Source organism: Typopeltis vanoorti, chromosome 24, assembly GCF_054136105.1.
Source record: "Typopeltis vanoorti isolate ZY-2024b chromosome 24, IOZ_Tvanoo_1.0, whole genome shotgun sequence".
Lineage (NCBI taxonomy): Eukaryota > Metazoa > Arthropoda > Arachnida > Uropygi > Thelyphonidae > Typopeltis > Typopeltis vanoorti.
The window spans coordinates 4,103,686-4,129,367 of NC_143572.1; the positions used below are offsets into that span (position 1 = coordinate 4,103,686).

Consider the following 25,682-nt stretch of genomic DNA (forward strand, 5'->3'; position numbering starts at 1 on the left):
TTCTTTTTCTGTAAGTTTTGTGGATTTCTTCATCTGTTGATTTGTCGTCATTGGGAATAAACTTATCATTATTGCAGCAGTTTCTGCTAAGTTTTTAGAGTAACAGCCATCCATTTTCTTAATAGTTGATAGTATAGGAATATTTTATTCTTTCTTGCTTCTAATTTAAATATACATTCGACAATGTTGAAAGTACAGAATTTTTTCCATGATTCTGTTTTCACATTTGTAATTTTGGACTGATAGCTGTGTTTGGCTTTATAGCAGTTCTATCATCTACTCTGTCTTAAATCTGATTGTTGTAGGTTCTTTGATATAGTCGTCTGAGTGCATTTACATGTTTTCTTAGGACTGTTATCCACCAAGATACTGATTTTCTGCCATCAATGTTTATCTTCTTGGATGTTTTGAGTGTTTGGTTACGTGATTTTTTCATACTCGTTGAAAGTGCAGAAGCAAGGAAGTCTATATCAGCTTGTGCTGATGTCCAGATGGCAAAACGTTTATCTCAGATATGCTGTTGTTGTTGTTTGCTGGTTTCAGTGAAGTGATTCTCTGAGATTAGGTATCCAAATTCTCTTTTCAATGCTTGTGCAAATTATCTAGATTTTTTTTTTTAGCGAAGCACATAAAAATTGTTGCAGTGGTTTGTCTCATGTATTCCATTTAACTTTTTGTTACTGATGATGAAACTTAATATAAGATGATCAGAACAACTTCGTGTGTGTGTGTGGGGGGGGGGGGTCATTACAATTACACACACATACATGCCTTCCATGATTATGAGCAGAATGCATTCTGAACATCTGGTTGCATGTTAAATTTGTCATTAAGTCGAAATTCAAAATGAAGTGGAACAGTGACGCATATGCTTTAGCAGGTTAAGCTGTATACAAATAAGTGAAATGAAGCTTGTTATTTTCAATGATGGTCACTTTTAATTAGAAGAACCTGATTTAGGGGAAGGCACCTGGAGAACATCAATTTTAGCTGACTTATTAGTGGCAGGTATCAGAGATGCAAGATGCACTGGAGAGACAGGCTATTTAATAGTTGTTAAAAAAAAATTGGTATCCCTAACAGCATCTTTAATATGCTCCCCATCCTTTATGATGGTGCCAACAATGGATTTTGACAGGTTAAAACTGTTTGCTAAAGAAGCCACCATTTGACTGGCTTGATATTATAATAAACCAAGAATAAACCAGAAAATTATATTCTTATTCTTGGTTTAATCCTTTATCCAAATGTAAGCAAACAATGCCTGCATGTGAAATATCTTCATGACTGGACTACTTGTATATACAGGCCAATGACTTCACATCATTTAGCTTTGTATTTCATTAAACATTTGCAAAACACACACACACACCCTTTCAGATGTGTATAATGCGGTTCATTATGGGAAGGGTCACTATCCAGACTAGCTTTAACTTTTATTGAGGTATGTTAAAGTGTGGAGATACCTCTCCAAAAACTGCATGATCTGAAAGATCACTCTAAATTTCACTGAGTGACCCTAAAGGATCGCTACTAAACTTATCATCACTGACCTAAATCGCTCCAGGACAGGAAACTCAGTGATAGGCAAAAGCCCATCACTGAGCACAGCCTCTCTACTGCCCAGGAAGCAAGCAAACCCAAAGTCAAACATTAAATGTCGTCAGTGGGAGGCAGACCCAGAAGAAATACCAAGGCTGAAGTAATACATAACATAACATCATTGGCCAGAAGGGTGAAGCAAGATGCTTTTATTCCCCGTTGTCTGATAAGGAGGATGAATTGAAGGAAAGATTTATGAGCTGAGAGCTCGCCCTGGGGGGCACGGAGATCAGTCATTGTTGCAAGTATTTAGGATGGCTTTTGGCCTCTTGTATTTGAAGAGGTCAGTCTCTTCATAGTCTGCTGCTTGTTTAACTAGATCGTTGGGGTGAGTAGAGATCTTTGAGAAAAATTTTTCTGCTGTAGTTAATAGGAAGGAGTAGATGTAAGGGATGTTCGTATCTCTATGCAGTTGCACGTTCCTTACGAACCACGGTGCGTCCAATATCATGCGTAAACACCTATTTTGCACTCTCTGCAGTCTGAGGATGTTGGAGTTGGATGTGTGGCTCCAGGCTGGAGAGGCATATGTCAACATTGGGCGGATCGTCAACAGGTAGAGGAGCACTTTGATTCTGGTATTCAGTCTACTTTTTCTATTTATTAGAGGGTAAAGTTGTGCAATAGTTTTAGATGCTTTCGTACATAAGGCTTTGGTGTGTGGGTTGAACGTTAATCTTTTGTCCAGAATTACTCCAAGATAATTTGTTTCTGTTTGCCAGGGGATTTTGGTGTTGAAAAGATAAAGGTCCCCCATGGGAGTTGCCATTCTTCTGGTGAAAAGTATTGCTACACTCTTCTGGGGATTCACTTGTAATCTCCATTTGGAGAACCAATGTTCTAGTTGTAGTAGGTTTTCTTGCAACTTTTTAGTGACAAGATGAGGTCGTAGAGATCTGGCAAGAACTGCTGTGTCGTCCGCATAAAGTGCTAAGATGGATGACATTGGGTTGTGCGGGATGTCTGCCATATATATTGAGAATAAGATCGGAGCCAATAGGGAACCTTGAGGAACTCCCGCAGAGATCCGTCGCTGACTTGAAACTGTACCATTTATTTTGACTTGTATGTGTCTGTCCTGGAGGTAAGATTTAATTAGGTGGACGATACTTGATGGTATACCTGCTGAAATGAGTTTGTGTAGCAGTCCCAAGTGCCATATCTTGTCAAAAGCTTTCGCTATGTCAAGGAAGACTGCTCCGGTGTGCTGGTGCCAATTGTATCCGGTGGTGATATACTCAATTATCCTATAAATTTGTTGAGTAGTACTGTGATGTTGTCTGAATCCAAATTGTTCCTTAGGAATGATATTTAACTCATTTACTGAGGCGTGGAGTTTAGAGAGAATGATTTTTTCAGCAATTTTGCCTAAGTTTGAGATTAGGCTGATGGGTCGATAGCTTTCAGGCAGGTGTGGATCTTTACCTGGTTTATGCACTGGGACTACATCTGCGACTTTCCAATAGCTGGGGAAATAGTTAAATCGGAACATGGCGTTGATTATGGTGGTGAGATGTACAACAGCTCTTCGGGGCAGCAGTTTTATTACTCTATTTGTTATGCCATCTGGGCCAGGGGCTTTTTTATTCTTTAGCTTCTTTAGAATTTCATAGATTTCCGCTGGTGAGGTGTTTGGAGGTATGTTGTTGCTGGTATCGGTGACTTTCAGTGCATGTCTGACATGGAGGTGGATTTTATAGACATGTTTGAAATCCAAGTTGTCATATGTAGGGCTACATTGTTTTTCTAGGTTCTTTGCTATCTCTTCAGCTTTTTCTGCGTCCGTGTGTACTAGTCCCGTGTCTGACTTGAGTGGGGGAAGAGATTTGCTTTTGTTTCTGAGACTTCTTAATATGTTCCAGATGGAGTGATCGCCAGGTGATACAGAGGCTAGTTTGGCTTCCCAAGTTTTGTTCCTATAAGCTTTAAGTGCTTCTCTAACTTCATTGTTCAGTTTGTTGAGAATCCCCTTATCCTGAGGTGCACAGGTGTTGTGGTACCTTTTCCTTGCTTTGTTTTTGTTCCTAATTAGATCCATGATGTCTTCTGGGAGTCTGTTTGGCTTAAAAGTGGTTTTGGTAGAGGTGACAACCTTTATGGCTGAGGTGATTTGCTGAGTCAGACGTTTGACAGCATTTTCAATTTCTTTTATGGAGCTGATGTGAGGGACAGGTCCAGTATGTTCTGATAGTACTTCTGGAAGTTTTTTCCATAAGATAAAGGAGTGGGGAGGAGGCAGCAGTTGTTCTTGCTTACCCAGCTGGAACAGGATTGGGTTATGATCAGATGTCAGCTCGTTTAAAGAGACTAGGCTATACTGTAGTTTAATATTTTGTAATATAGCAATATCAAGTATGTCAGCTGTACCATACGTACTGTGATGGGTTGGTTCTGCAGGGCCTGCCACCACTGCATAATTTGAACTGGAGTAGCTAAAGAGTGTGTAGCCATTTCTGTTTGTAGTTTTACTGTTCCATGATGGGTGTTTTGCGTTTAGATCACCGGCAATGATGATTTGATCATTATTGCCTAGGACGGCATCTAGATCTGAATATAATAGATTCTTTGATGGAGGGTTGTAAGCTGCATAAAGTGTTAGTTTCCCAGTTGAAGTAGTGGGTACTACTATTCCTGTGAGCTCTAGATTTTTAGTTGAGGGGCTAGTTACAGAGTGGTGATCGATGTGGTTTTTTATGAAAATGGCGGTGCCTCCTCCTCTGTAGTTTATTCTATCATTTCTGTGGAGAAGGTATCCTCTAACTTTGGGGTTGTCTGCTGGTCTTAAGTGGGATTCGTTTATTAAGATAATGTCTGGGTTATATCTTTGTGCAAACTCTTGGAGTTCCAGAATCTTGTTTTTAAGTCCATTAGCATTCCAAGCAATGATCTGTAGGGAAACTGGAGTGCTTTTATTTTTATACATTTATGAGAGCTACTAGGATGGATTGGGTTTCTTGCAGAAATCTTTTCTGGAGTCCGATGTGGGGTTAGATTTGCTGAAATCTTGCAGCATATTTGCAAGGGAGTTTGTGATGACTGCTGCTAAATTTGGGTTGTATTGCTCCTGAGTGGTTTTTGTTGAGCGGACTACTTCTGCATAGGACTTTGTCTGCCGATTGAGGTTTGCTTCGATCCGGGCTTCTGGTTGCGGCATTTGGTTTTGTATCGTGTTTTGTCGACCTCTGGAGGGTTGAGGAGTTGGAGCTACTGCTGCTGGTTTTTGTAGATAAGTAGAGGAAGCAGATCGTCTGTTTTTTGGGTGTTGTATACATCCTTTGTAGTTGGCTGGATGCGGGCCCCCACAGTTTGCACATTTAGCCGGGGTGGATTTTGGCTTAGTGCAGGTATATGTGGGGTGGCTCTCTCTGCATTTTAAACATTTGTATTCCGCTTTACACAATCTCTGAGCATGACCATATTTTTGGCACCTGTGGCACTGTCCTGATGAGGTTCTTTTCCTTAGCGGTTCTGGGCTGATTTTTAGCCCACAAATTGAAGTTAGGTCATATATGTTTTTATATGCCTGGTGAATCTCTACTAAGACGAGTGGCATCGGACTTTTGTCTGCTCTGGTCATTCTACTGACCTTGATGGGGGGTAGGTCTTGGTAGCGAAGATCAGCGGCTATGTCTTCTGTTTGTATGTGCTCTGATACTCCACGGAGAACCACCTTCAGGTTCCTCTCGGAGTCAAGGGTGAAGGTATGATATTGTACACCTTTATTATCTAACTCTTTTGTGAGTCTACGGAAGTCCATTATAGTGGCGGGTTGGATTTTAATACCATCGTCTAAATTCTTTGCAGTAGAGTATGCTATCTGTTGACTAGTCATAGTGGCCCGTAGTTCTGTCCACCTATTCTTTTCTCTTAAGATAATTGGAGGCAATTTCTCTTTAGTGGAGGTAGGAGGGTCAGAGTTGTGTCCATCTTCCTCCATACCTTCATCCGTATGTGGTTCTGTTGACTGAGTTTTGCGTTTTTTCCGCCGGTGGGACTCTCCTTGATCCAGGGGGGGGGGATTGGAGACCACCAAATTCAATTTTTCCTCTGCATTAGCAGAATCCTCACTTTCCTCATCATCTCTCGTTGTGGAGTACAGGTTCAAATAACCTGGCCATTCCACTTCAAATTTTTTTAGTAATTTTTTGAGTAGGCTTAGAGCCAGACCTTTGTCTAGTGTTTCTATCAGGGCGTCGGTATCTATGTCAGTCATAGTTACGACTAGTAGGTTTTGATTTGGGGTTGGTCAATTACTAAAACTGAAAATTTAGTAGCAAAACCTCACTTATCGCTGCGTGAATCTCAATCAAAATGCACTCCTTTGTATCGAATACAGCTGGAAAAGTTTTCCACAAGTTAGCTTTTCTGCGATAGCTACCGTTAAAGTTCAATAACGTATTTTCTTTCAAGAAATCAGGACAATTTCTAAATTGCAACTAAATCAAAGTCTTACCTCTATATATCAATCAAATCACATCACCGAATTCACTCACATTCCTAAAAATCCGACTACCTCCATTCTCGAAATGCGCTTTTCATTCATCTCCATATCCGGAACTGTCGGCTGAAGTAATGTAGAAGTCATATATTACCTATATACAAGTAGTCAAAAGGTGTCACTTTTTTTTAAATACTCTGGATTAGAGATAGATGTTGAAAGTTTGTTCATGTTATACTATAAATTAAAGGTGCCAAGAAATTATATTCTTGATTTAATTCTTTATCCAAGTGTAAGCAAACAATGTTTGCACATGAAGTATGAAAACATAGAGGCTAATGACTTCACATCAGTTGCCTTAGTATCCCACAGCGCAAAGCACATACCCTTTCAGATATGTATAATTCAGTTCATTGTGGCTGCTGCATTACTTCAACCTTGGTATCTCTTCTGGGTCTGGCTCCCACTGATGAGACCCCAATAAAGGTCAAAACTGGTCTGGCTAGTGACTCTTCCCATAAAGCATTGCATTATACACATCTGAAAAGGTGTATAATGCAATAGGTGATATGGGCAGACAATTGAAAGGGTGTATAAAGGACGCTTTGCATTGTGGGACACTAAGGCAATTGATGTGAAGTCATTAGCCTCTCTCCATACAAGTAGCTCAGTCATGAGCACACCTCACATGCAAACATTGTTTGCTTACATTTGAATAAAGGATTAAACCAAGAATATAATTTCTTCGCTTGATATTGTTTCAATGACTTGCTTTTGCTCCAAATCAGTGGTTCTTTTTCTTTTATAACTACCCAAATCACTATCACTTTTCCATTTATAAAAAATATTGGGATGTTTTTATCAACTGTTGCAGAAAAATAAATTATAAAAAGCAAATTAAAATTAAACTAGCACCGATTTGCATAGTATTATCATAGCTACTGAAAGAAATCAGGAAGTCTATTCAGGAAGTTGTTATGATTAGCTCCTTAAGATGCACTGATTAATTTCCCCATGGGACATCCCAATAACAGGCATTGTTGTATTTCAAATATAGTCTGAAATGAAATTGTCATGGTAGTTTTATAATGCAGTAATTTGAATTGAAATTTTTTAAAGAAAACTTATAATGGTTGTAAGTCAGAAGTACCTTTATTCATAAACTCATTTAACTAATTATATTAAGTATATCACTTTGAATATATATAATTGCATCAGCATAACGATTATGGCATTATTGCTCATCCTGAAAATATTTATTGTCTTTTGAACAATCTTCTGAAAAATAATGGATATACAGTATGTCTTTCTTCAAACTTTGTGAGTGATCTATTACATGTTGTTTTCTATAAAATGCAACCAAATAAATAAAATCAATATAAAAAATGCAAAAAAAAATTACTTTCGCAATTACTTCATCAAGACTTGATGTGTACCACTGCTTACAGACAACCATGAACTTTCTGTTTCTGACAGATCTCAACAGGTTGCCACAATAGCTGCTGTCAACTTTGACCATCTGACTCACTCTCTGCATAATGCCTTATACTGTAAGGATGTTACTAGTGCACATTCTGAATCTAGAAAATGCCAAACTTAGAATTCTCTCTCTCTTTTTTTTTTTTTTTTTTTTTTTTTTATGAGCTGCAGCAGGTACCCTGGCTCACTTTCTTTTCCCCAGTCCTGTTATACTTATTTGTTATCTGTATTCCTCTCCTAATTATGATGATTACTCTGAGGTTTTGATTATTTATCTCTGAAATGAGATGAATAATTTAAAATAATGTGGAATGCAGAAAATGGATAATTTTTCTACATTCCAACTATCAAACACAACAAAGTCATCTTTCTTCAGGACCAGTTTTCAGACTCTCTGTCTTCTCTTCTCCTGTTCTACTGATCAAGTCGCAACAATGTGTTATTTGCTATTAGCAGTGACATAACACAAATTGACCATCTCAGCAGAATACCAGATACTCGTCATCATTCTTCCAATGCACTTGATATTTCCTTACCCAGTTCTTCTTCGAGACATACTATAGATATTGGCTTTCCTTTTGGTAATATAGGCTATAATCTTCATTCAGGTTTTCTTTTTTATGTAATGCCCTTAGTCTTGAGCCACTCTCTAACATCCTTCGTTACTATCATTGTGCCAAATGGGATACCATGATTTCTAACTTTCCTTTTCATTATTAGGATGGTGGATTACAGCACCTGCTGTAATCCAGTAACTAAAATAATTTTCATGGAATGAAGGGCTTTATCCCCCAATCTCCTGAAAATCCCTTCCCACTTTATTATTATTATTTTTTTATTTTATTTTTTTTTTAAGTGTGCCAATTCAGTCCATGCAAAATTCAGCTATTTTTGCAAATGCTTACAACATAGCTGAATTTTGTTTGCATTTATGTTTCAAACCTTGAAATATAAATGTGTCTTGAAACAAAATGGTAACTTCACACCTGACCTACAGTAGCACAACAATTCAATATGACAACCTGGTCAACTTAACTATTTCTATAATACAGGTCCTATCTTATTTCTTGCAAGGAAGATCTCATTTATCTTCCTTTACCTTTGATAATATCCAGATTTTCAGACAAAATCAGATTTTTCTTCTTTGATTTCCATACACACTTGGCCTTTCCTCACAGACAAATGCATCACATCCGTAGTCGCAATGTGGTTTATTTTTTCTCCACACATAAACATTTTGAGATGCTTTTAATTAATAATATGATATACATGCCATTTATGATTAGCCACATGAAACCCTTATATTTTTCTTCCTTGATCGCCCATGTTTTTACATAACAAAAATTTGTCATTTTTAATATGGTATTTGCGTACATTGATATGGGAAATAGGTTTCATTATTGAAAAACTGAGATAAAAGTATTCTTTGGATTATTTTTATGCTTTTTAATTAGTAAAGTATTCTAGTTTCATTGTCTTTTCTTTTAGGACTGGTCATATGTCTATAAGCCTCCAGTACAGCATAAGTTTGTGGGATCTCGAAGGTATTCCCCAGTAAATTATTTGCCAAATAGTAATCTTCCAGTGGTCACACCATCTGAATGTGTTTATAAACCAACTTGGCAACATCAGATAATGGGACAGTCTTCCATCAGCGATTCTGTAGTAAGCGGAAGATCATTAACATCTGACAGGCATATATCTGGAAGTGGGTAAGTTCATTTGTTAGGTGTATGTCTAAATGCATTAATTTAAACATATCAAGCAGAAAATCAATTCTGATGCTATATTATTAAAACTGCAGCTAAATGGATATAGAATCAGCTGAATAATTTGTGTTAACATCCTTGTATTATATACACTGCTCAGAAAGAAGTCAATGGCATCCTCCCCCCGGGCAAGGTGCATCATTTCATGTAACAAGTCACTTGTTTTTAGCTGGTATAAATTGGAGGAATATGATGCTCCCAAGTCATTACAACTGTGTCCAGGTGAAATGGCTGTGAGATGGGCACTGACGGAGTTTGAAAGGCATTGTGATATGATGTCATATTGCAGGCTTATCTGTTCAGCAAATTGTTGACAAATTGGGCCATCTCCAGCTCAACAGTCAGTGATGCCATACCAAGATGGAAGCATAGGGAGTCGACTGTAAGTGTTATCTGCAGTGGTAGACTCACCACACTCACCAAATGTGACCATAGGGTGCCACAAGGGATGATATGTAAAAACTGCAATTCATTGGCCAACACATTTGAACGTGGAGTTCCGGACATCAAGTGAAACACAAATCTGCACAAAAACATTCAGAAGTAATGCTCACAGTATGGGTTTCCATGTTAGAACTGCAATATGCAAACCCCACATTACCAGAACTAACATGCAGTGTTGTCTTCAGCGGTGTAAAGAGCGTGTTGGAAAGGTCTTAATGAAGCAAAGAATCACGCTACACACTCTACCAAGTAGATGGATTGGGTATGGTGGATGTTCAGGGAACGTTTCTGACCAAAGTGCCCAACCCCAACTATGAAATTTGAAGGTGAAGATGTTGATGGTATGGTCCTGAATTTCCTGGTTTAGCTTCTGACCATTGTTTGTGGTGCCATGAACATTGATACAAGAGGTATCTGAACATTCTGGACAATGTAATGATTCCTAGTTTTTGTGGCATTTCTATGGAACTGACCATTATCTCTTTCAGCAAGACAATGCACTGTGTCATAAGGCTTCTGCTGTAACTGTGTGATTTGTGGACATGAACATCATCCCTGCTTGACTGGCTTCCACAGAGCCCTGCCAGATTTCAACCCCATTGAACATATGTGGGATGAACTGCAGCATTGGGTGAGGTCAGGGGGCATCCAGCCCACAGTCCAGGACCTCATTATATTCCTATAGGAAAAATGGTCCAAAAGTATGTACTTTCACTATCATACACTTTTGAAAGTATGTGCCATAGTATTGCTATTTATGTAGGCCCTATATTTGCTGCAATGACTGCAGCAAAAATAGGCCCTGCAAGTTGGCCTATATTCTACTAACTTTATATTCTACTGACATTGTCCCATGTGCTGAATTAATACATTCTCGATATACACTTGTTCACTCACAAAAATGGCAATAATAGTGTTTCATAAAATTTGCATAATCAAGGGGTGTCCACTTGATTATTCAAATTACACACATTAATTTATGTAGAATCACCAGGATCTTCTTCATCTGAAGGACACAATTCACTTAATTCGGACAATTCTTCTCCCGACTCATTTGCTGTTAACAATTCATCAATTTGATCATCAGTAAGATAATGCGGATATTTACTGGTAGACGCCATATTGTGACATCCCGGAAATCCCTGCAGTCACGTGGTTTATGCATCATGCAGCATATTATTATTATTATCCGTGTCACCTCCAAGGAGTAAGAAGACTCATTGTGGGAGGACACCTAGTGTACAACTCTCAGTCTCCACCCGAACCTATACTACCAATCATCCACATTAACGCCATCTACCGCCCTCCACCACAACTAGTATTTTTTTGTCTGTAAATTGCATGTGTTCTGAAGGGCCGGTTTGTCTGTTTGCGGGCTGAAAAACCCAAGTTTCCTGGAGAAAAACCCTGCTACCTCTGTATGAGATTGGCTAACTCACCTTCGATTGAAAAGGTCCATATATAAAGATTCCTCCTGTCACGACGAGAATCAAACTTAGGCCTTTTCCAATCGAAGGGCGTAATGTACCGTCATTCTTCCAATTGTACTACGGAGGTGCTTAATATGATTAGTTGCACCAGTTCAAATTTTTCTCTTTAGATGTCATACAAGGACAGAAACCCACCTCAAATAAATTTCAATTGGTTGGCAATAGATGGAGGAACCTACCTGCTAAGTTTGAATATCTTATGATGATTCTTTCCATACTAAAAAATTGTCTGAATATGGGAGACGTGCCAACCATTCAAATCAAGTTAACTTGATCATAGCAAGGTTGCTGTTTTTTCCCGTGCTCGAGTTAACTCGACCATAGTAATTAAAGGGTTAAACAAGGACAAACAGTGAACCAGCATTATTATTTAGAAGTGCTAGCAAGGTTATATGAAGCTGTTGAGAAAAGGCCCAAAATTATTCATCATTTCACTAATCCTGCACATGATTCAATAATTGCCTATTATTGAATATTCCAGCTAAAAAGTCAATCACAGAATTGGATCATCCTCTGTATTCACCAGAATTGGCACCTGGCAAATTTTGGCTGTTTCCAAAACTGAAGAATACCTTAAAAAGATGCAGATTTTCTGGTATTTCTGACATCAATATCATTTTGTGACAGTACTAAAAAGTATTCCAGAAATGTTTTAAATGATGACAACATCATCTAATTAAGTGCACTACTGCACAAGAAGATTACTTCAAATGTAGTAGTAACCACTAGTCTACAGGTAAGCAAATATAGTTTTATGTGTGCATTCCAGGAATTTAATGGTTGCACCTTGTATTTCAGGATATTAAAATATTGGAATCAGTATTGATATTAATTTTTAATAGTTAGAAATACAGAAAATTTATATTAAAGTCAAAAGATTCCATGTGATCCCAAACTTCTTTCTTTCATTTTTGTTGTTATTATTAGCAGTAGTACTATTATTAAGGCTCCTCCAGAGACCCATGTATTCATGTATGGTCATTCATACATGAATACCTGTAAAATTTGTAAAGTTTTAATGTTGTTATTATTCCTTCATTATCATTCCTTATACTGCACTAGTTTAAAGAAAATCTTGTTTATCTTATATTTAGTCCTCTATACTGATTCGACTGCGCTGTCTCACATAGCTTACCTACACTACGATGTTATTCCCTCTATCTTAATTTGCGTCCCCCCCCCCCATCTTCCTGCTTTAGCCCTCTGTTCCTATCACACACACGTGTAGCAGACTCTAAATATAGTTATTGCTGGCTATATGATTGCAGTTTATTCAATCTCTCACACTCGCCAGTCAGACTGAATAACAGAGAGTGAGGAATCGAAAAATGGATCAAGGCAATATCTAGTCAAATTTCTCTTATCCATATAGCAAGTTGTGGCAATATCAAATTAACATACAGATTCATAATATTTTCAAGACAGTACATTGGCAATGATCAGACCAGAATGTTGTTCAACAAAGCATTTATTCTAACTAGAAATATTGTGATTACACACTAGACAAGAAATGGGGAATAACTGTTTCTCCCAGCATAGCTAACTTCAGAAAATACATTACACAAATAAAACATATACATTTCTGCCTTCGTGAAACTCTAACACACTACTTAGTATTTTACAAATTTAGGACAAACTCTTGCTTAACAAATAAAAATTGTAGTTACACATATCTACAATCCAAGGACACCGATATGATGTGGTTACCCACAGTTTTTCCCTTATGAACAGTCCTTTACTATGAACAAAGTTTCCATTAGAACATCTCATATCTTTGCCTTGATCTGGATACTTCTTTCTTTAACTTGGACGTTTCAGTACTCTATGCTGTTGCGATTGTTCTGGCCCGAATAGCAAACGATATCCTTCCTTCTTTTTTCTTTCTTCCTTGGCTGGTGGCTGCCTGTTGTTTACACCAGTAGGTAACTGGAGAGACTATGATTTCACCTTCAATGTTTATCCATCGGACCCCTGTCAGTTGTGCTTGAGATCACAGGGAGTGTGGCCTGTTATACTGCAGGATGCATCAGCGGATGTGCCATGGGAACTGCCGGTGAACTTCAGGGAGAAAGACCGTCGACAATACTCTAATGATAAACCATGAGTATACTCTCAGGATCAAGAGGTAAGTGCTACAAAACGTCCAGCCAAGAACTCCTAATCATCTCCTCTCTCTCCTTTTATTTTATTTTTTCTCTTTCTCAGCCCCTTAAAAATCTTCTCATTCTTTGTTTTGGCTCTGAAGTGTCTGTGATCACCCTCCAGCACGATGACATCACTCATGCTCTCTTTTGCTGAAAGTCTTGTTTTAGGTGCCTAAATGTTTACAAGTTGTTGCTAACCTTTCCTTTTCGATGTGCTCATCTTATATATTCTTTAATCTGGCTAGCTCATAGGTAATATCGAATACATTCTACAAAGTAGTTAATATATTTAATTAAAAAACAATACATTGTGTTTTCTATAATATTTTGATTTGACACCCTTGTAAAACCAAACTCAGTAAGTTAACTAAATTAACGTATCTTGCGAGATTTTACATACCAATCACATCTCCCCTTAAACACATTCCACACACACTGTACTCCACAAGAGGAACCTGAACTTCGCATGCTTTCTGACCACATCCTAATTTTCAGGGATTACCCTGAGTTCTATCCTCAACTGCCATAAGCTGCAGAAATTATTTTTTTATGTTTCATTAATCAAATCTGACTACTTTTGTCAGGGACGGATACAACTTGCCAAAAGATATAAATGTTCATAGAAATGTGATGAAATACACAAATCACAAAATAATGTTACAAATAACAGTTTTCGTAAAGATTTGTGGTTTTAAAAGTACAAATCTAATTCAGATTTTGTAAAGATGTAAATATAGTTTGCTAGATATTGATACTTCCACCTTTAGCAAGATTTTCTCTTATTTAGAAAAATGCAGAAGATGCCATCTCTAGGCTACAAACTTTATGGTATTTCATTATATTTTTCTTGCTAGCCTGTACATGCTCTCTGTTTTCAGCAATATCCCTGTTTATGGATAATGGTGAACATCTCAAACAACATATTCTCTTTGTAGATTCTAAACTGGCTTTACCTTTGTGTCAAAATCTTTGGCTTTGTCTTGCAAGTTACTTTATTCTTCATGGCAGGGTCTTGATTATGAAAGACTTCATATATCAAGAACTAATTCACTATAGAATTTTATACTTAGGTCATGTTGTTATTGTTGTGATTACAGTAAACCCTTGCTGAACGCGGGGGTTACGTCATTAATACGTTGCGTGCACGGCAAAATTGCGTTCCGCAAAGTTAACTTTATTAAAACACTTAAGGAATTGAACAACGTAGTTAAGAATATAAATTAAATTATACTTTAATAAATATTTCTGATATTTCGGCAACATCACGTAGGCACTACAACACAGTAACTGAGAATGAAGAGATGACGCTATTGTTCTCCTAAAAGTCCTGATGGTGCCCTCTAGCGGGCTAAGTAGGTGTTCTTGGCCGTTGGGGTGAAGGTCTGCTGATGTAAACCTCCCAAATTTGGGGCAGTCGCATACAACCAAATTTGTTGAGGTTTGGAGAGTTTTTTAGGGCTGAGGCTGATTCCATAAATAGTCTTTCGAATTTGTATTTGCTACGGTGTATTACTGTAGCTTTCTTCCACCGTATTCTGTGGCATGCATCCAGAGCATGGTCTGCAAGACCAGAATGGCTGTACTTGTGAAAACGGATGTAGTCCTTGTGTTCAGAAATTCTGATATTCGCTGTCCTGCCTGTTTGGCCAAAGTAAGACAGTTTACAACTGCAAGGGACCTGGTATACACTAGGTAGGTCTAGGGGAAGCGGTTGGTCTTTAGTGGAGCGGATAAGGGATGCCAATTTTCTGTAAGGTCTGTTACAGGTCAGGTCATGTTTTTTTTAAGATTTTGGTAATCTTTTCCGAGGTGCCTCGGATGTAGGAATGGTGATGGATTTAGAGATCCTTGTTGTGGAGGGGAGGGGATCTGTGGTTTGTAGGTTCTAATATTTTTTGGATTCTTTTTGGGGGGGGGGGTAGCCATTGGCTGAGAAAGTTTTGAGGATGTGATTTAGTTCAGTGTTTAGGGCCAAGTTGTTTGAACAGATTAGTTTAGCCCTGTTGTATAGTGTTTTCACCACTCCATATTGTTGTGTGTGGGGGGGGGGGGGGGGGGTGTTGGTGAATGTATCTGCCTCTATGGGTGGGTTTTCTGTAAACTGAGAAAACCAAGGTTCCATTAGGCTGGTAGGTGACTAGTGTGGGAGGTGTTGTTTTCCTCTTTTTCCAGGGTGAACTTGATTCTGGGGTGTTGGTTGTTTAAGTGTGTTAAGAAGGAGAGGAGTGTTTCAGAGCCATGTGGCCAAATAGCGAACACATCATCAACGTAGCGAAGCCATATGGTTGGTTTTTGTGGGGCAGAGGCTAAGGCTTTTTCTTCAAAAGTCTCCATAAAGAAATTGACCAAGGGTGGGGAGAGTGGTGAACCCATGGCTGTCCCCTCTATTTGTTTGTAGAATTTTCCCTGCCAAACGAAATAGCTTGAATTCATTATGAACTGAAATAAGGCTGAGATATCGGGAGAAAATTTAGCTTGGATTAGCTCTAAAGTTTCCTTGAGTGGGACAGTTGTGAATAAAGAGGAGACGTCAAAGCTGACCATCATGGCAGTATGTTGGAGTGTAAGATTTTCTATGGTGGCTTTGAAGTGGGCTGAGTTTTTTATGTGTGATGGTGTGTTGCCAGTATAGTGTGTGTCTTTGGCCAAATGTTTAGCTAATTTGTATGGGGGGGGAATCCCCCCCATACAAATTAAGTTAAAGGCGCTTTATCTTCTTCTTCACTATCGCTACTATCACTGTCAGCTGGTGTTACAAGATCATCAAATTCTTCATTCGTCATTTCTCGATCAATTCTTTGACTTCTCCTTCTTCCATATCTGAAAATCCTTGCCGCCAATTGCTTTTACAATTTGTACAGTTTCTTTGGCTTCATTTTTAATTGATGGAAATCCTTTAAAATTGTTGACAACTTCTGGCCAGAGCTGATGCCAGCAAGCATTCAATGTTGATGAATTCACTTGTTCCCATGCGAGTTTAATCATTTCTATGCAGTGGCTTATGTTTAATCGCTTCCAAAATGCCATTAGCGTGTCGTGCTTTCCTTCGTCTAGTGCTTTATTTGCAGAGGTGTAAACATGCCTGACATAATAGGCTTTGAATGTTTTTATGATCCTTTGATCCATTGGTTGGATTAAGAAAGTGGTGTTAGGTGGAAGGAATAAAACCTCTACATTTGGATGCAATATTGTGAGGGCTTCAGCATCGCGTCCTGGAGCATTATCGAGAATGAGGAGAACTTTAAAGCACAGGTTTTGTTTTGCTGTTCTAAGTAATGTTTGACTTCTTTAATGAATGAATTTTCAAACCAGTTATTAAAGAGGACTTTTGTTACCCAAGCTTTTCTATTCCACTTCCACACAATGGGCAATTGCTCAAAATTTTTTTCCCTGCAATGAACAAGGCATTTTAGATCGATAAATGAGCAGAGGCTTGCACTTGAAGTCGCCTGATGCATTTCCACAAAAAAGCAAAGTGAGTCTATCCTTAAAAGCTTTAAAACCTGGGGCAACCTTTTGTGTCTTTGTGACGTAGGTTCATTGTCCCATTCGCTTATAAAATAGGCCTGTCTCATCCGCATTGAAAACTTGTTGCGGAACGTAACCCCTCTCTTCAACGAATTTCAAAAATTGGCGTTTGAATTTCTCTGCTGCTTCTTTATCTGCTGAGCCAGCTTCTCCCTGAAGCTTTACATTGTGCAAATTAAAACAACGCTTAAAGTTTTCAAGCCATCCTTTGCTTGCTTGAAAGTCAGTTTTCTCTGACGATTGGCCATCTTTATTTAAAACGAAAGAAAACAAATCTTAAGCTTTGTTTCGAATAGCAACACCATCCACAACTGAGCCTATTTCATTTATTTGATTGTCAATCCAAGCTATTAATATTTTTTCAATCTTTTCCAATTGCGGAATTCTTCTTGAAACTTGAGCTACCTTTGCCGAAGTATCGCCTGAAGCTTTGAATTAGACCATATCTTTTCTTTATTCTCTCGTATTGTTCTTATGCTCGATTCGTTTATAGCTAGTTCTTTTGCAAGCGATGAAACACGTGTACCATTTTTCAACTTATCTAAAATTTCAATTTTCTGAGATAATGTGAAAACTTTGTGTCTTTTTGCTGCTTTATCATCTTCATTCTTCCTCTTAGATGTCATATTGAATTTTTGAAATTAAAAGAAATACAAATGCAAAAGGAGAAGAGGATAAACACTGATAAATACGTGATTACAGCTCTATTAACATCAGTAAAATGATCGCAACTCGGCCTGGGTCACTCAGTTAGCGGGCAGCGCCAATCAGGGTTGCCGGCCAATGCTCTGCAGTGTACCGCGTATGAATGAAATTCTAGTGTTGGACAAATTAAATGGAAACAATTAAGATAACACGTATGTGCAAAATCGCGTTCTGCAAATCCGCGCTCAGCAAGGGTCTACTGTATTTGCATCTAGCAGCCCATTGCGTTTGTTCACCATTCTCCAAGCAGCAAGAAAAAAAAATAAATAAATAAATAAATGGCAGTGTGTCACAAACCAGTCATCATATGGTTTATTCACCTTGGAATTCTCTGCAGGACTTCCACATCCCCAAGAAACTAAGGTGACTGAATCTGTGCACAAATAATTCATATATAGTTATATCAAAAAAAGCAATATAAAGAGGGATCATAACTTTCTTATTCATACTTATCAGTATGTATTTTTTAACAGTTTGCTCATTTTTGCAATATGTACTCTGAACTTCAAATCTCTGTCCACATTACCCCTATAAGAATTTTTCCAGTCTCATCAATTTCTTGCAGTGTAATTCCTTCTATATAAAACTTAGCCTGCAGTTTTCATCCAAAACCACATCTTTATACTTTGATATGTTGAATTGGAAGCCACTATCCTTTTTCTTAACTATCAGTCTCTTTAAATCATTGCAGGATCTCTGCATCACCTTTATTAACTTGTTACCAGTTGAGCATTATTGTCAAACACCTGGATATTTCCTCTGAAATTCATCCACATACAATTAATATACTAATTAACCAAAGCACTCCAGTACAGTCCTGTAGCACTTTTCTAGTAATCTTCCTTCTCTTTGTTTCAAGGTTACACAGTGATCAGCATTCATTGTGAGAAATTTATAGAGACAAAAAATATGTGTTGGAGTAATTACTTATAATTATGAAAGTAAGATAAATCTGAATGCTTTGTTATTCATTTACGCTTTCTTCTCTTTGATATGACTCCACCATATACCACACTTTGATATCTATCCATGAGCCATTTTGTTTATCCATGTCACTATTTTCCTATTGGCACTGATTTATGTTAGGTTTTCCATGGTATCCCACCATTCTTTAGCAATGGGATAGTGGGTAAGGTATTAGAAAAGTCCTTACCTACTCACTGATGAGACCTCAATAAAGGTTGAAACCAGTCTGGGTAGTGACTTTCTCTCATAATGTAGAACAGTAATACAGCTCCTAGGAGCTAAGTTCACATTATGGGTAAATACCAAGAATACTGATTGGAGCTTGCTCCACCCTTGCTATGAGTTGCCTCAGCTTGCACTACCAAATGGGTCAGGTGCTGCACTATCCAGGTATTCGCTTGGAATCGCCGAACTTTATATAGTTCCTATATTCGGCACGAAACTCTTTGAGTTTCTTATTCGGCTAAGAAACAATATGGGATTTAATATCCTTTAACTTAAATAAGTTCATGTCGCCGAATTGAAGCCTTTGGCTCTTCATATAATTCGTAATTCTTCTTTTTTTTAAATTTTTTATATGCCATGGCACTTTTCTAAGCTGCTTCCTGGAGTTGTCATAATCACTAGATTCTAGTTCTGTATACACCCATTTTTAACTGAAACTTTCCATGCTTGGTCACCTCCCAGTGCAAAATTGCATGAATGCAATCCACAATAGGAGAGACAGTGGCTTTCTGGTTATGGAAAAATCCTGAGATGTTATACCAAATCCAGCACTCCCAAACTTCTGTCTCCTCCATCTTGTGCTGTTTTTTGATAATTATCTTCTTTCTATGTATCTTTTGGTTTTGTCTCCACAGTTGAAGTCTCCCATAAAAATTACTTATCCTGAGCTCATTAAGCTAACTTGCCAATGCAAGGCAATCCTTTGATTTCCCCAGCCTATAGCAGCAATCAATTATATATTTTGTATTTCGTTGCCTCTTTTCTTACACCAGACCACCTCAAATTCACTGTCTCCCATGACTCCATCTTGTTGCTGAGCCTTAGTTGCAATTCTTATGCTGTCATCGGCTGTATTCTTCCTTTCAGGTCCTGTTTTCCCTTATCTTCTTCCTTTAAAATATAATATTTCTTGCATTCTATCTCTGTAACCATATCTTCCTCCATCAAGCAAGTAATGTCATCAGAATGCCTTTTTGTTAAACACCAGACACAGAGGTACTCACATGCTATCTCAAACCATCCCTATAGTTGGAAATGAAAAATATTTAAAACATTAAAATACTTTTAAAGATGTCCAAGACTTTGAAGAGATGTCTGATATGCATTTAAACCTACAGACCTTGTTAGTACAATCATTTAATCCCTTAACCTTCATTATCCCTTACCTTCAGTATGTTAACTAGCTTTTCAGTGTTGCATTTCATATTTGACCAAATGGGATGGTTTTTTTTAAGGTTAGGAAGAAAGAACATATAATCTATGTTGCACATCATAGAAATGAAGGAAGATGAACCAAGATTTTCCTTGTATTGCATTGAAAAGTTGGTAGGGGTGGGGATTAGAAATTGGTGGTCATACCTTATTGTTGTGAATGAAAAACTACATCTTTTCAAGGCTTGTCTTAACATTTGGTTATCTACAACCAAATATATATATGTGTGTATGGCTTTTTATTGCAGTATCTCAGAATGACTGTTATAACACGACAGCAAACCAAAAATGAACCAGATGTACCTTTTAAAATATTTAGTTTTTCCTAAAACTCATATGTTGATTGCTATTTTACTTTGTTAGTCTGTCCTTGCCTTTCCTTTTTGTATATATATTTAAGAACTTTGGGTGTGTTGTATCCTTCCCTGGTGAAGATAATCAGATTTATTCATTTGAATATGGGAAAATAATAATCCAAACAACTTTTGGCTGTGTTTGGAATCAATTTTTCTTGTTATATCTTTTTTTTTTATATCAAGATATTGAACGGATAAAACATTCCAACATTATAGAAAGCATAATGAACTAGTTGTTTGGGAGGTGTTTACTGAAAAGCTGTGTTAGATGATCTTATCAAATGCTATTTTTAGGTAATTCTGTCTTGGTAGATCATGGTATATTTCACTTTTCACATGTAATAGTAACAATGCAGAATTGACAGTAATAATGCTACTTTTTTTTTTACCACATTTTTGCATACTCACTGGTAATTTTTATAAATTTGGGTGGTGAATCTGACTCTGATTTCAGAATTATTTTTGTATTAGAAATTAAAGCTTGTAGGATATTATTATTACATAATACCTCCAGGGAGTCCAAAGACTCATCAATATCCTTCCTTCCTGATTTATGCTTGTTTGTAGACCCATACTTTACATTGCAAGCATTCAAAACCAAATCCAATAGTATAAGGATGGGTAATCTTTATTCGTATAGTGTCCTATGTCTGTATATTGTATCTGTTCTGGCCATTTGCCTGTTTTGAAGGACTTTTGTCCCTCATAAGTTTCCAGGATAAAAAACCTCCACTTCCATATGAGACCAATTGGCTCACCATTTGGTTGCACATACCTTATAAAGGTTCCTTATATTATAGATGCGATTCGAACATGGTCTTTCCAAACAAGGGTTTGTCTAATCCAACTGAGCTATGGAGGCTCTTATATAAAGGAGATGGAATTAATTAAAACATAACTAATTAAATTCTGTTTGATTTGACCTCTGATAATTCTGTGTGCTCTTTAATCTGAAGTGGAATCTCATTCCCCTGCCAACCGAATATAGTTCTGTTTGTTTATTATTAAATCCGCTTCATTTTTAATTCAAACACTAAGTGCACTCTTGTTGATCATTAAGGCTTGATGAGTTGAACGTTTACATGATCTACTTGGATCTAGCTACTTGGAAAAATTTTATTCTTCTCTGAGTTTTCCTTTTTTCTTTCAAAACTTTGCAGACTTTCCAAAGATTATTTTCAAACATATAATTTTCCACAATAGCCATTTTAGCAGACCAGCCAGGAACTAAATGGCTGATAACTTTAAACTTCGTATATGATAGTATCATACCTGAAAATCAGTAATATGGAAGCATATTCAACTGACAGTGAGCTGCTAACAGACATCATCAGAATATGTTTACGTCGTGGTCGTCGCCCAGTAGCATCCTCTAGCAAGAGGGTTGCAGCAGATGAGCAGCTCTTCTCTATTTCTCTCTGTCTGTCTGTCGCTTCCATCATTCTTAAACCAGTCCATTCCACGATGTTATTAAACCACTCTCTAGTTGGTCTTCCATGTCTTCTCTTCCCCTCAACTTTCCCTTGTAATATAGTTCTTGTCAGGTGTCCCGAAGAACCTCTCAGAAGATGTCCTGCAAATCTGGTCTTTCTTTGCATAATATTCTTTAGCAGTGTTCTTTCCATCCCAACTCGTCTTAAAACTTCTTGATTTGATATTCTTTCTGTATAGCTAATCTTTTCCATCTTTCTATAACACCACATTTCAAATGCATTAATTCTTTCCATATCTCTCTTTCTGAGTGTCCATGACTCACTTCCATAACTTGCAATACTCCAAACTGTTGCTTTAATTATTCCAATTCTAATGCCTATTTTAGTGTTCTTGTTTATTAAAATTCTGTTCATTTCCATAAATGTCGATTTAACTTTGCCTATTCTATTTCTAATGTCCAACTCTGAAGTTCCTTTCTCTGAGATCCAGCTACCTAAATATTGAAATCTTTCCTCCACATCTTATTTTTACATTATCTCCCATTTTTCTACCCATTATCATTATCTTGGTCTTTTTTGTGTTAATTCTTAGTCCATACTCTTTACATCATCATCAAATTCCTGCCATGTACCCTCAAGGGGTGTACAGGATATGACAGTACTACATGAAAAAATTAAATCATTACTAACTTCCTATCTACAATTTTCCTCCAAATCAGTCTGTTACTTGTCAAGACTCCAACATTATCAGATCTTATATTTCTATCGTCTAAGGCACTTTGTACCGTATCAATCCACCTATATCTTGGTCTTCCTCTGGGTCGTTTTCCTGCCAACCTGGCAGAGAACACTTGTTTTGCTAATCTTTCCTTTCCCATTCTATTTAAGTGACCATACCATCTGAGATTAGCTCTGCTAACGCATTCCTGGATGCTGACAATGTCAAGTTCTTTCCTAATATCCTCATTTTTAATATGATATTGCCATTGATGCCATCTGTTCACGCCTCTAATCTTTCTCAGGACTCTCATATCTGCGGTCTCTAGTCTTTGGTCAAGTGTTTTACTTCTGACCCAGCTCTCAGATCCATAAGTTAAAATTGGTTTGAACACAGTCTTGTATACAGCTAATTTAGTGTTCCGACTAATTTCTTTCTTATTCCATATGAATTTATTCAATTGACTTCCCACGATACCAGCTTTGCTGATTCTGTTGTCTATTTCTATATTTAGTTTACCATCTTCAGTAAAAATTGTGCCTAAGTAGCTGAAATGTTTTACTTGTTCCACAGGTTCTCCATTCACAACACAGTTGACATTTTCAATGATTCTGCCTATTTTCATTGTCTTTGTCTTTTTATTGCTGACCTTCATACCATATCTATTACAACAGCTATTCAATTTAGTCAGAGAATCTTGCAGACTTGTAGCGGATTTATTTAGAAGTATAACATCATCCGCATAAAGCAAAGAGCTGACATTAACATCTCCAATTTTGATATCAGGTTTAATACCACATTCCTTCATAATGTGATCCATATAGATAATGAATAACAGAGGGGATAATGTACATCCTTGTCTCACACCAGATTTAACATTAAACCATCTTCCTGTACTTCCTTCAATTCTAACTGCTGACTCACAACTCAAATAAAGACTAAGTATTGCTTGATATAATGCCCCATTGACACCATATAACTGCAGCGTATTGAATAGCTTCTCTCTTGGCACCTTGTCATATGCCTTTTCCAAATCGACAAAACTTAAATACAGATCTTTGTTATATTCCCATGCTTTCTCGACTATTTGTCGTAAAGTGAAGATCTGATCCTGACAGCCTCTATTTGGCCTGAATCCAGCTTGTTCTTCACCAAGCTTTTCTTCCACAATTCTTCTCAACCGTTTCTCAAGTATACTTGCATAGATCTTACCAGGAACACTCAGTAGGGAAATACCTCTGTAATTCTCACATTCAGTTTTATTTCCCTTTTTATATATGGGTACTATGAGAGCTCTACTCCAATCATCGGGAATTCGTCCCTCTGTCCAGGCTTTCTGAACTATGCAGTGCAGCCACTGTAAGACTCTTATACCGCCATACTTCAGCATTTCTGGTCGAATATCATCTACTCCTGCTGCCTTTCCACATTTCAAGCCTTTGATGGCTTTTTCTACTTCAAGTATGGATATGTATTCCTGACTGCATGCCTGGTCAGTGTTTTTTATCACTGTGCTGTCATCACTGCTTGTTTCATTTAGCAGTTTTTCAAAGTAATTACTCCATACTTCAAGGATATCTTTTTCTCCTGTTTTCATTTCACCTTTATCATCTCTAATTCCTTTTACAGCACTCTTTCCTCCATTCCTAAGCTTCTTCAACAACCTCCAGAATATTTTGCCACCTTCTTGATATTTATTTTCTATATTCTTGCCAAAGTCCTCCCATGACTTTTGTTTAGCTAGTTTTACACACTGTTTAGCTTTCTTACATTTGTCTCTGTATTCTGTAAGAGTAAAAGCTGACTTGTTTGCCAGGAACTTTTGATATGCTTTCTTCTTTTCCTTCACTGCCTCTTTAACTTCCTGTGTCCACCAGGGAGTTCTGATTTTTTTATCTTTGCACACAACCTCACCACATGCCTCTCTAGCAGAATCAATCAATGTTTCCTTCAGAGTTTGCCACTGAATCTCCAAGGTTTGATTCCTGTTCTCAAACTCTTTCATTTTCTTTTCAATAATATTTCTGTATTTTAGTCTACAGTTTACATCTGATAGCTGCTCAACTTTTATTCGTTTTAAAACCTTCTTACATGTCATTCTTTTCAATATGAAATTCAATTTTATCCTGCTCAAGACTAAATAGTGATCACTTCCAATTTCAAATCCTCTGTACACTCTGGTGTCCTGCACCAGAGAGAAAACATCACTATCAACAATAACATAGTCAATGAGACTTTTCTTATTCCTAGCCTCTTCTCTCCATGTGAATTTGTGCACATTTTTATGTTGGAACATGGTGTTAGTAATAACCAGTCCATGTCCTGAGCAGAAATCCAACAGATATTTGCCATTATTATTAGCTTTGCTCTTTTCTCCAAATTTTCCCAAAATATTTTTGTATGTCTCACAATCATTTCCTACTCTACTATTTAGATCCCCAACAAGGACCAACTTTTCCTTTTTCATTGTGTCAGTTGCTTTTTCTAAAGCCTCAAAAAATTCCTCCACTTCTACCTTAGTAGAACCTTCTGTGGGACCATAGGCACAAATAAGTCTCATTGTCCAGTTCCCCATTCTCATATTTGCCCACATTACTCTACTTGAGACTGACTGCCATTCAAGAAGATTAGCCTCGTATTTTGTGTTGAATACTATTGCTACTCCTTCTTTTCCTTGATTGTTATTGCCTGAATATAACATTTTGTATTTATTGCTCAGAAAGATCTCACCAGTTTTGGTCTTTTTTGTTTCAGTCACCCCTATTATGTCAATCTGGTACTTATCTAATTCCTCAGCTAGCTCCATTTCTTTGCCATTCAGGCTTCTTACGTTGATAGTACCGATCTTCAACTCTGGTGATGTTGAGTTGGGGTTTGTTTTCAGATTGTCAAGACTCCAACATTATCAGATCTTATATTTCTATCGTCTAAGGCACTTTGTACCGTATCAATCCACCTATATCTTGGTCTTCCTCTGGGTCGTTTTCCTGCCAACCTGGCAGAGAACACTTGTTTTGCTAATCTTGGTTTAATAATACTCTTGGTTTAATAAAATAATACTCTTTACAAGAGTTTTCAATTCTTTGAATAATTTGTTGTAACCCATTTTCACTTTCTGCCATCACCACTACATCATCCGCATATCTTAAGTTATTAATGATTCTTCCGTTTAT

The 25,682-nt window shown here is 37.4% G+C and overlaps 1 protein-coding gene across 1 annotated transcript in view; it reads left to right on the forward strand.

Moving 5' to 3' along the window:
- Positions 1 to 25,682, forward strand: part of LOC150092894 (mediator of RNA polymerase II transcription subunit 13-like) — a 557,023-nt gene that overhangs the window by 335,527 nt on the left and 195,814 nt on the right. Inside the window, exon 14 of the mRNA XM_090414065.1 lies at positions 9,008 to 9,231. Within this exon, the coding sequence (XP_090270191.1) occupies positions 9,008 to 9,231 (224 nt within the window). The remainder of the gene's footprint in view (positions 1 to 9,007; positions 9,232 to 25,682) is intronic.